Raw genomic sequence first — 12088 nt, 5'->3', positions numbered from 1 at the left:
CCCTCTCTCTTTCTCTCTCTCTCTCTCTCTCTCTCTCTCTCTCTCTCTCTTTCTCTCTCTCGGTACAAGTACATGTAATAATTTCAGAAGTGTGGCATTATTAATTATAACCAATTGGGCAAGCTACAACAACTATGGGAGGAAGGAAGGGTGTATCAAACACTGGGTGTGTGCATAAACATGAGGGAGGTATTGGTACAATAAGCCACGTGGTGGGGATGCGTAACGCATGCGTGTGAAACATTAAAAAAAGATGCAAAATATAACAATCATTCCTAAACGTGAAAAGAGGATGGTCATAAATGTGAAAAGAGGATGAAACTGTCTTTAAAAAGAGCATGCTAAATGTGAAACAATATATTATACAACAGGAGCAGGAAATCAGCAGAAAGGGAAACAAGAAGTGGTTTCAGGTGGTGAGGCTCTTCAAGAACAAACTAAAGAACAACAAACAGACGACACTTTAAGAACAGAAAAAAAATAAATAAACAGCTATCGAAAAACACAAATTTACAAAGGGAGAAATAAAGAGTAACAAAAAAAAGGGGGGGACGTAATTGGAGAGAGATAAAAAGAAAAAGGAAAAAAAGAACGCTGCCTCCTCGCGTGATATTTATTCAGAGTATTCTTCTACGGTGATATTTTGTTGTCTGGATCATCTATTTATCACACAGTCGACGATACCACGTTAATCCCCCCGCACAGATACACACGGAGAACACACACACACACACACAAACACACACACGTACCTGTTTTTAATCATTGTTGAAGACGCAAAGTCCCTTTAACGTAATATTTTGCCTCATAACAGCAAATCCCCCTCCACCCCCCCTCCCGGTAATCACATTCACCACAGTTGTCGAACAGATACAAGGAAGGATCACCTTTTGGGCCCAAATTTTGACTGGATTTGTTTTAGGGGAATAGTTTTTTTTTTTTAAAGTACCCATTAAAATTCCTTTCCTACACTGCTCAGTGGCAGTACGAGTTTTAAAAAATATTGTTCTGTGACTAGTAGTTGTCTACCTCACATCGGCTTGACGCATCATTTATCCCCCCCCCCCTCCCCCCCCCCCCCTCCCCGCGTGCGTTTTTTCCCCCCTGAGATCACGAACACAAGAGACTTTACGCCCGGCGTTCTCAAGAACAGACATATATTGACACATCTCATTACATAGATCTATGTATCAAACATTTCTTTGGCACTTTTTTCCTTTTCTTATTGTCCTCTGAGGCGCCATACCAACCTTCTTCTGGGTCACAACCATGGGTAATGGGACTTACAAAACAAACAAAAAACCGTCTTCCAGCACAGAATACGACAAATTTGAGCATTTTAAGGCAGCGTTCTTCAAAAAGATATTTTAGTGCAGCAGCTCACCTTTGCCAGCAACGCGAAAGGCTGAAATGGAAAACATCATATGATCATAACATTGTCCTGTTAGTGATGGTGATATGGCTCCCAAATTTTGACTGAGGTATATCAGTTTGAATCTTTCTCAAAGAAAATTCTATCAGCTCGCCCATGGGTTCATCAAAGCTTGATTTCGGGAGATTGTTTAAAACCACAACTTCTCCCAATGTGTCTTTTGTGTGACTATGCGATACTGTGGATCATCACCTTTTCCACGGTACAGTTCTAAATGACATCAGAGCTACACTTCTCCCTCCGAGACCTAGTACTAGTATTGACAACATACTCTACGGAACATTACAGCAACTGCAGCAAACCTGCACACTACATGGCATTGGACAGAAGGGCGAGAGCCCAGCTGTTGCTAGATCGATAACAACAACAACAACAACATCGGGAGATTGGTGAGTCGCAGAGGAGGGGATTCCTCAAAATTGAACATGTGATCGTCTATCCGAGAGAGCAAAATGTTCGTTCGTTCAAGAAGAAGGAAGAGGTAAATCCTTCTAGCCAAAGAGAAGTCTCCGGGCGACAGAGCAACAGAACAGAAAGATGTGAGGCGTCACGCACAAGTTAAGTCTGTTCTGGGATAGCAGAAGTAAGGTAAAAACAATATGATGATGAAATGGTATAGGCAAAGATTCCCTACTAGTGGAAAATTTTTGGCATATGTTTTAACGACATTTTTCTGGACCCCCGAGTTTAACGTCCATCTCTGAAAAGACCGAGCCAAATGGGAAATTCGTGTAAAGTGCCTCTCCCAAGGACACGACGTCGGACCGAGCTCAGGCTCGAACCCCCGAACCCGCAATTTCACGATTACGTGTCCGGTGCCTTAACCTCCAGGCGACAGACGCCACCGGCGTGAGGTGGAAGTAAAAAGCTCAGACATCAAACAGAACAACCAAAGGTGACTTTCTCTACTACCACCACCTCGTGAAATGGAGGAAAGCGAAATAGACGCCTTCTTTGGCGACAGTTAGAGCAGAGACATGGTACTACAAGAGGATCTTACAAGAGGATCCATTCGGTGGAAAAAGCGTCCTCCAAAATTGACAGGCATTTTTGTACATGTCGACAAAAGTGCTGACAAAAACGCAATGTTTCGTCTCTTAATAACCAGAAGTTTGATAACAGAGACGTCGCCACCGGCATTTCTAGGACTTAAAAAAATGTATTCCACACAGAGAAACAAACGACATTGTAGCAGGCCTCCACGGTCAGTTAGTGCGAGGATGTTTGCACACGTTGATCGAATCTACTGATAACACCCGGCAATAAGTTGTCGTCACAAGTGGACGCTTTCAGCCAGCGAAATTTAACGGTATACAGTATACACACACGTCCATTAACATCATTTTGAAGTCAAAGTAGCCCCCTCTCCCTCCCCCCCCCCAACTAATACAGCTGAACCCCTAATAATATAATATTAGTAGGTCAACAAAAAAACAAAAAAATTCAGACCGGACTCTCAGGATTCGAACCTCAAACCTTCAAGTAAAGGCCAGTTGGTAGCCATAGCAGCCGCCTGGCAGGAAATCTGAGCGCCAAAAGACTGACCAGGACAGCAATGACGTTGAGGAAAATAAGAAGACAGGACATTAGTCACGGCAAACTATCCGTCTCACCAAGTTTTGAAAAAAACCCAACACCTAGTAAAGTATGTAAGTGTATGGCTTTATCGCCCCTATCAACACTATAAGAAATACAAAAGGGCCGATACCTCCAAATTTAATATAAGTCTCCGATAGGACCGGGCCAAATGGGTTTAGAGCTTTGAAAACACGACAAACGACCTGAGTTTAAGAACGACCAGTCTACAGTATGGGATTCGAACCACATCCAACTGCTCCATAGTCCAGTATGATACTGAGCGAGCACAGCTCCAACCACCCCCCTCCCCCCCATAAAAAACAAACAGACAAAACAAAACAACCCCCCAACAAAAAACCAACAACCCAAAACAAAACAAAAAACAGAACCTTCTTAATGGCGAGAGTGACAAGGAGTAAGCACACCAGCAACATTGCGGTACACCATGATGAAACAATACTGAACGATAAGCCAGGGTCAAGAGGGGTCAAGCCTTGCACCAAACCGGTGAAACAACTGCAAGAACCAGACAAAAGAAGTAGAGACCATACAGTCATCTGCGCGCGGATAGAAAAGACAAGACATACAGGATGACAAGGAACCAGGAACCCAAAACAGCAACAAACTGTTAATATATATATATATATATATTTATATATATATATATATATATATATATATATATATATATATATATATATATATATATATATATATATATACATATTGTCAAAAATGTAGTTTTGAAAGAACAGAACAAGAACAAGAACAAGAACAAGAACACCACCACCACCAACAACTTACCATGAGGTGTACTTACTTCCATTCATAAATACAAGAAAGGAAGCAAATTCTGTAAAATATTCAAGGGGGTATTTCAGAAGAACTGATTTCCTGCAATCCAAGCTTCTTCTTGAAAATGTCAAACCATCAAACCAGTGTACACTGACAAAACCACATTCAATATTATACCTATATGACTGTCATTTACATATATATATTTATATATAATTTTCATATATATATTATATTAAGGCAAAGCATTATGTAAAGCAGTTTTAGCAAAAGCTTGTGAGATGTGCACCTTCATGTGCGCACAACAATATAATAGCAGAGTAACAATTCGCTGAACCAGAAGCAAAGGTGTCATAAGGTATCACAAAGTATTATAAATGCCATATATATAAATTTATATAAAGCAGTTAAATTAAACCCATGCCAGTGTTAGGGTCATACTACCTTCACCAGAACAAAAAGAGGAAAATGGGCAGGGGGGGGGGGGGGGGTTCAATATGCTAATTAAGTTGAATACTAATGTACCTTTGAAAGAAAGTGATGTGTTGCTACATGAGAGAAAAGAGATCTAGCTCTCTGGTATCAAAAGTGACCACGTAAACTGTGGGAAGAGAAGCTTGCACTGCGGTCTATGAACTTACAGTGGTCTCTCACTGAGACCAATAGGAAGGGGAAATACATGTATTGAGCCCAGAGCAACCGTTTTTGAGATGGCAAAGGATGTCAGAGGCAAGTCCAAACTAAATGTCAATATTTATTACTTTGTGAATAAATGCTGAGGCCAACATGAACCTTACAGCGTACGTGGTGTTGCCGTCAGACGCTTCACTATCGCACATATAGGAGACCAGAGTTTGATTCCGGACTGGGGAGATTTTTTGAGTGGAGTATCTCGCTTTTTTCTGCTGGGATGATATATATATCCTTCCCCGACCAGGTTGACCTGACATGCAGGGTCAGAAGCCCGCCTCCTACATGATCTACACTGTGTCGCGACGCGGGTGTAAAAACACAAGACATTAACAGGGTTCATACTGAGCAGGAGAGGTTTTTTTTCCGCCCAAAACATTTTCAAGAGTTTTCAAGACCAATTTTTTTTCCCAAGACTTTTCAAGATGAAATTTCTTTTTTCCAAGACAAATAACCTGTCATTTGTGAAGAAAATTTTCTTTCAGCATGCAAAAATACATTATTGTACACTTCAGAATGCGTAAAGTCGAGGCCTTCTAAACTTCAAGGAAGTATTTTTACAATAGATCTAGTTAAAAACGTGTTTTCCAAGACTTCCAAGAATTTTGCCAATTTTCCAAAATTCCAAGAGTTTCCATGTCTTGGAAAATAAAAACAAAATTTCAAGAGGTTTCCAGTTTTCCAAGACCCGTACAAACCCTGCATTCAAAACAAGTTGAATCTCACCTTGGGCCTCAGCACCGGGTGGTGGGATGACAAAGCGGCTGATCCTCTCTGGGCCAAACTCCTCTGTTGGCAGGGCCGCTGCGAACTCATACGTCGTATCTCGGCATGGCTCAGCTGCTGGGGACGACGACACTGGGAGTTTTGGTACTGGGGACGATGACGCGGGGAGTATTGGTATTGGTGGAATGGGCTTGGGGTTGGACTGCGTGGTTTCCTGCTGCGTCTGGTTGAAGTTGCGACAGACGTCCCCGAAGCCCGAGTCCTGGAAAGGGTCCATGAGGGGGTCCCCAGAAAAGACCGGTGTGGGGAGTTCATTGAAGATGTTGGAGCTCACGGATTCTGAGTGTGTGGGAATCTCCAGAGGGAGGTTAGCGGGTGAGCCATGAGAACTTGTGCCTGCGGCAGTAGCAGCTGCAGTGGGCCGGGGAGGGACCGGTGGGGGTCTCGGTTCAGGGATGCGGTTCTGCTCTCTGGGAAAAGGTGGAGGGGGGGCCATGGGAGGTTCGTAGTGAAATGACTCAGAGCTGGGCAGTGGCTTCTTTGGAGGTGTGGGAGGTGACTTGCGGTGGGGTTTCGAGTAAGGGTAGCTAAGGTCATCGGGCTCAGCGTATGTATTTTGGGTGTCAATGATAGTTTCATCTGTCTCAGCTGGGTTCTTGAAGGCTTGATCCCAATCAACAGGGAACTCATTGCTCATTGAGCCTAGCTCTTCAACTGCTGTTTTTGAAGTGTTAATCACAGCCTTTTCATCTTTCGTTTTATCCTCCCATAGTGGATCAATATCGCGAAAATCAAAAGCCTGAGCAACAGACTTAACAGCATCTTCACTTTCATCACTAGCCTGACTGGGCAGTATGTTAGACAGGGCTGTCTTGAAGGGCTGAGGATCAAATGGTCTTGGGGTGGAAGGATTCTGAAACAGGCTGCCATCATCTTGACCATTATTAATTTCATCGGTGCTTGATTCTGATAAAAGGTCTGAACCAATATTGAACTTTGAATCTGAGTTCTGAAAGAGATTAAGCTCATTCAGGCTTTCTTGGGCCCTCTGTGGTGGCTGGGGAGCTACTGCCGGCTTTTCACCTGCTGGACGGTGTTTACTTACCATGGGCAAATAAGAAGGAGCCTCTGAAGAAATGCCATGTGGTTTTGGTGGGGGTGGTGGAGCACCATGTGGTTTTGGTGGACGTGGTCTCGAATTTGCTGGAGCTAAATTGAGCACTGTATCAGCACTTATATACACATCTCCCTCTTCATTATCACTGCCATTTTCCGCTTCTTGATTTGCAAGAGGCTCCATGTTTGTCAGTGCTCCGTACTTTTTCTGTATTTCCTCGTCCAACATAGACTCAATACTATCTGGATCTGGTGGGAGAGAGTACCTCGTGTCCCAAGACTTATTGGAGTTTTGTCTGATTGTCCTGGGCTGCGGATGGTTGTTGAAGGACTGACTGGACTGCAGAGTATTGTCACTGGCACTTTTGCCGACACCACCGACGCTGTCTGGTAAAGATGAACTAAGATTATCTGAACTTATAGTCTCCAAAACATTTTTGTGTAAATTAGACGATGACACTTTGGTTCTTGGACGGGGCACTGGCCTTGGAGCAGCGATGGGTGGCGACTTCACCGATGCAGACGGAGGAGACATGGGGCCTGCTGAGGGAGCGCTAGATGTGGACACACTGGCCGCAGACACAACTTCTGCTGGGGAATCTTTGACCAAACTTCCTCTGCTACTCCGTCTTTGTTGGGGAACTGGTGTAGCAAACTTTGCTTCAGCTCCCAGAGTTGGACTACTGAATACATCATCAAGGGGAGACGCAGCAACGTCCAGACTCTTAGAGAAAAAAGTATTAGAAGTTGACTTCAATTCTGGGGTAGCACCACCTTCCGTGGAGTCAGACAGAGATGAATCAACACTGGCCTTTCTACTGGACATCCGCGGCGCAGGGCGTGGCATTAAGCCGGTAGTCTGAGGGTCTAAGACGATCGACTTTACTCGGACAGAATTATTGCCCCGTTTTGGTAATAGTACAGGGGGAGGGCTCCTTTCACATTCCTCCTGAGGTACTATTTGCAATGGTGGTACAACGTCATCTCTTGACCGGACTGGGGGGACACTGTACACGTTATCATCTTCCTGCTCATCCATTATGCTTTCCTTGGCAGGCCTTCAGACCAGCCTGAGTCTGAAAAACAATACAAATTTTGTTAAAAAAATCTTTGGATTCTCAGCTTTGCTCAACTTTTTTCTTCATGAGAACATAGCACTTCAGTCAAAGTGGCAAAAGGAACTTAACAATACGAAGGACATACAGATGCTATAAATATGACATTTAAACTTTCAGCTTAAAAGTAAAAATCAGTCTAAGAAAAATAATGCTTTAAAAGGCACAAGTTTCCATACAACTGACATCTTTCCATTGGCAGATGTTTCTGCAACACTCAGGAATATCACATGTTGGTTACTTACAAGTGCTGGCCATTTGTCATGACCTACAAAAACTATATAAGACTTAATAAGTAGGGTAATTATCATAATTACATACAGAGATACAAAAGTCATGATAAATCACCATAAAATTCTTTTTAAATTGCTTAATGTTATGCTGAATGTCCATCTCGGTTTTCAAACACTTTTTTAAAAACAGAAAAATACATTATTTACTTTTTAACACCGATACACTGTGATTATGAAGTAAAACTGATGGTCATTGTAGCTACTGGTTGTGGTTAGAACAGAGCAACACGAGTGGCTTTCGACTGCTCCACTAATCTTGCTATCTTTCGCTTGGCTTCAAAAGCAGAGTTTTGCATGCTCCGGGTCATTTTATTATAATCCTATGAATAGCTAGTGAGCTATATTTTCCATGGATGAAAGTTACCTTGCCCCTCAATACATCGAATCATATCAATAAAGTGAGTGACCATGTGGAGGAAAATGGAGATGTTCACTGACCAAGGGTGCTTGACCAGTGTGCTCTTATAAACCTCCCTATTGTTTTAGTGAGGATCAAAGGATAGAACGTGTCACTGTGGTGGATAGCAAAATTCTGGCAGAATTTAAAGTACCTGTAGTGCGATTTTGACCATATGTAGTTTTAAATCTCTCTTTAATTTTAATATAATATACAGTCAAACCTGTGTAAAATGGCCACCCATTGTCAAGGTGAAAAGTAGCCATATAACACAGGTGGCCGTCTAACGCAGGACTGATCAAAACGAAAAAAGCAAATCATCTCTTCTGACGTCCAAACAGGGGCTGATCTCAGGCTTTAGACTGTTGTAAGGCTAATTCAAAAGGGTTTTTGTTTTCTTTTGAAAAAGGGAAGAGGGTGGTGTGAGAAGGTTTTTTGAGGTGTTGTTTTGTTGGTTTGTTTTTTGGTGAGCTTTCTTTTTGTTGCTAATTTCGTGCACGCATAAAATACATGAAATATTAGGTTAAGACTAAGAAGACCGAGTGCCATTGTAAAACAGACACACGGCGTCGCCACCACACAGAGAATGAGCAACACTTCCATCACAAATTCACGTCAACGTCAAGTGTTATTTTGTGACAGATTAGGTAAACAAAAATATGACCAGTCACCTCACACACAATTTGTGCATAGTTGTGGGGAGGGCTTTTATAGGTTATGACGGCTCACGCTTCCCTCACCAGCAGTAGAAAATTTATTGTTAGGCCTACCCTTTGGTCAACTTGGTTAAACATTAATTGGAGGGACTAACAATAACGACAGGAGAATGAATTATAATGGCCAATCCACAGCGTGAGAGGCAGATTAAAAATTTATGACAAAGCCCTAGAGGTACAAGAGGACGGATAAAGTAAAGTAAGTAAGACAACAATGAGTGACCACACCTGGCCATCTGAGGCAGAGATAAATTTGACCGTGGGTTAATAACAGACGCGGTTCTTTCCCTGGGCAAGACCGGCGGCGCCGGTCAGTTTTTGTTGGCTGTACAGTTGACAAGAGAATGATTGCTGACGTCAATTTTTATTTTGTTTCAAGTAAATGCACATTAATATCTTATCAACAGTCAAAAAGCACTCGGCCGATTTGAAGGCGTTCTAAGAGACAGTAGTGGTCTTTAGTGTGTTGTCGCACTACAGAGACTCGTTCCGTCATCTTTGTTTATCATGCTGGCTCGTATATTAATCGAGTCTGTCACAATGTGAAACTTCTCTGCGCGAGGTCTTTCCGAACAGCGCCCGATGGCGGTGACGTCAGCCTCCGGGCGAATTCAGCTTTTGCCCAGAGAGCTATAAAGACGGCTTCTAATTGCCAATTGGCCTCTCTGTTACTTACAAAGGAAGGACACAATACTAATTACATATTATTTTACGTAATTTCATCAGTTACATTCATCATTCAACCTGTCTCTTATTACTGCTCGTACTTCTATTGTTCACATAACTATTTCTATTGAGTTTTAAGCCATCCATTGTTCTGTTTTGTGTTCTCTTCGTCACATATTTCCTGGAGTTACCTTACTTGGCCAGGACCCTGGGCCGGCGATCCTTCGTTCCACCCAGTAATGTTTAAGTTATAGACGGAATTTTAATGAGGAGGGAGAAGGAAGCGCCCCGTTCGGCTGTCACGGTCTGGGCCTATAACAAATACAACCTCCTCCTCCCCCACCCCTTTTCCCTTTCCTCTTTTCTACCTTCACCCCATCTAGACTCAAATTTCTATAATTAGCATTTGATACAGTTCTCTAAAGAGCAGTGTTCTGAGAGCAAAGAAGAGCATAGTAAGAGAAAAACTTTTGAATCGGATCGGAAATTGTCGTGGGCTAAATTTGTTCAATGTGTAGATCTATGTGGCTGTGGGTTTAGTAGGCTACAGTGAGCAGTATCTGGTTCTAGACTTCATCTACATGGGACAGCGTCATTGGTAAGGTTTCAATTGTCAGCAGACATGTTTTCTATTTTTACACAGCGAGTACACGTCGTGACTTTGTGTGCGTGTGTGTGAAAAGTAGGTCTTTGGGTGATGTACAGGGTCAGGACTAAGAGGTGGTTGCTTCTCACTTTCAGTTTGTTTTCTAATATACCGTAAAAGTATTTCTTGTTTCGTGCCGATCAAGTCAATTTCTATCCATATTTCAGTGGCTTCAATCAATGTCTTGACTTGAAGCTCAGATTTACATTTTGAAGTTTGTAACTCCATGGATTTTCTTCAACTAAACACTTTTTATATATTACCCCCCCCCCCCCCCCTCTCTCACCAACCTACCACCCCCCCCCCTCCCCACACGCACAAAAAACCTGAAGTATACCATTAGGTGTACAATTGAACGTCTGTCTGTCTGTCTGTCTGTGTGTCGTAGGGGTTCTGATGTGGGGAAGTATCGATGGGAATTATACAGCCGATCAGTTCTACAAACCACCAGCCGCCCCTGGTTAATAAAATAAGGTGGCCGCAGCTACGTTGGACATCTGACCGTTTTACAAAGTTAAATTAAATAGAAAAAAGACGAGGCGGGAAATGGAATGTGGTCATTTGTACAGGTGACCTTCATGGCAGGTTCTAAAGTGTATCTCGCACTTAAATGTATATATATCAAGGTATCAGAAATCTTTTGGTTGAACATTTTTTTTCTCCTAAAATTCAAGTTAGCGAGGTCCCATCAGAACATCAATGAATATTGGATTTCAAACTCAAGCTTCTAATCCAATAATATGTTACAAAACAAGTTTTTGAAAGCGTAGAGATTAGCAGTCAGCCTAAATGCACTAGACTTACAACTCTAGTCCCTGAAACAAACTTTAATTTGTCTTACAAGACACACATTTTCTTTTAAAGTTATGAGGGTTACATCAAAATGTTTTTCTTTGAAATCTCTTTTTGCTTTCGAAAATTGATCCAGACAACAACAATATATAACTACAATAATTAACAAAATTTATGATTCATATATATATAGATCTATATATAGATAGAGAGATAGACTAAAACAAGATGTAATGCTAAACTGTTGTAGATCTAGAAGTTTTATGCCCACACTCACACATTAGGCAAAAAATCCATAATCATGATCAAGACATTTTGGCAGTACTATCTAAACATCATAATAAAACATTTAATTAAATAGGCTACATGGCCTATAAAAAGACACAAGAGGAGAAGAAGCAACATAAATTTGTGAAGTTATAGATCTCTAGGCCTACAGATTTTAAGCCTAGTGATATAAAAGCTAAAAAAACCCTAACTAACTAGAAGAAGACAGAAAGGAAAACAATGTTTCAACATTTGTTGACTCTCTAACTTCATAACTATAGGAATTGAATTTATATATATAATCAATACTTAGGCCTAAGACTAAGACGCCTATTCAAAACTAGATCTAGAATCTAGTCTAGATCTATATATCTAGATCTATAAAAGTACATGAGTAGACTACTTGGTTTGGATGAAAAATCTTACCCGTTTCGTAGACAAGTTCTTAGTAACCCAATGTTAAAAGATGTCCAACATTTATTGTTGACACCGACATAATAACTAGATCTGGTAGCTGTGTGAAAGAAATCTGATTCAGTTCCCTTGTTGACCGTAACAAGAACTAGAATCTATCCATTATTGTGCTAGGCCTAACGATAGAAACGACAAACTTTTGCTAAGTTTACCTCTTTGTTTATTACTTCCGTGTTTTCCTTAAAATGTAAGATCGTCGAGCACTTTGCATTTCGCACATCACACAGATAATATTTTTTTGACTGAAAAAGTAATATAACAAATAGGAGGTAATTCGATTTTTCCTAATAAAACAAGAAAATATATTGTCTTTCTTTAAACATGTCAGTGGCCATACTTCCTCAAATGCCTCAAATGTGATATAAGGCTTCAAAACTTGTTGCAA

At 41.4% G+C, this 12088-nt stretch overlaps 1 protein-coding gene across 1 annotated transcript in view; it reads right to left on the bottom strand.

Annotated features, from left to right (window-relative positions):
- LOC101849916 (arf-GAP with Rho-GAP domain, ANK repeat and PH domain-containing protein 1) overlaps positions 1-12026 on the bottom strand; it is a gene marked incomplete in the record, with an annotated part of 138937 nt that extends 126911 nt beyond the window's left edge. Inside the window, 3 exon segments of the mRNA XM_035969080.1 lie at positions 1385-1405; positions 5222-7413; positions 11656-12026. Of these exon segments, the coding sequence (XP_035824973.1) occupies positions 1385-1405; positions 5222-7376 (2176 nt within the window).
- Positions 12027-12088: the final 62 nt, after the last annotated feature.

This window comes from Aplysia californica, unplaced genomic scaffold (assembly GCF_000002075.1).
Source record: "Aplysia californica isolate F4 #8 unplaced genomic scaffold, AplCal3.0 scaffold00112, whole genome shotgun sequence".
In the NCBI taxonomy this organism is placed as follows: domain Eukaryota; kingdom Metazoa; phylum Mollusca; class Gastropoda; order Aplysiida; family Aplysiidae; genus Aplysia; species Aplysia californica.
The sequence above is the reverse complement of the archived record's forward strand: the minus strand, read 5'-3'. Positions and strand labels throughout refer to the sequence as shown.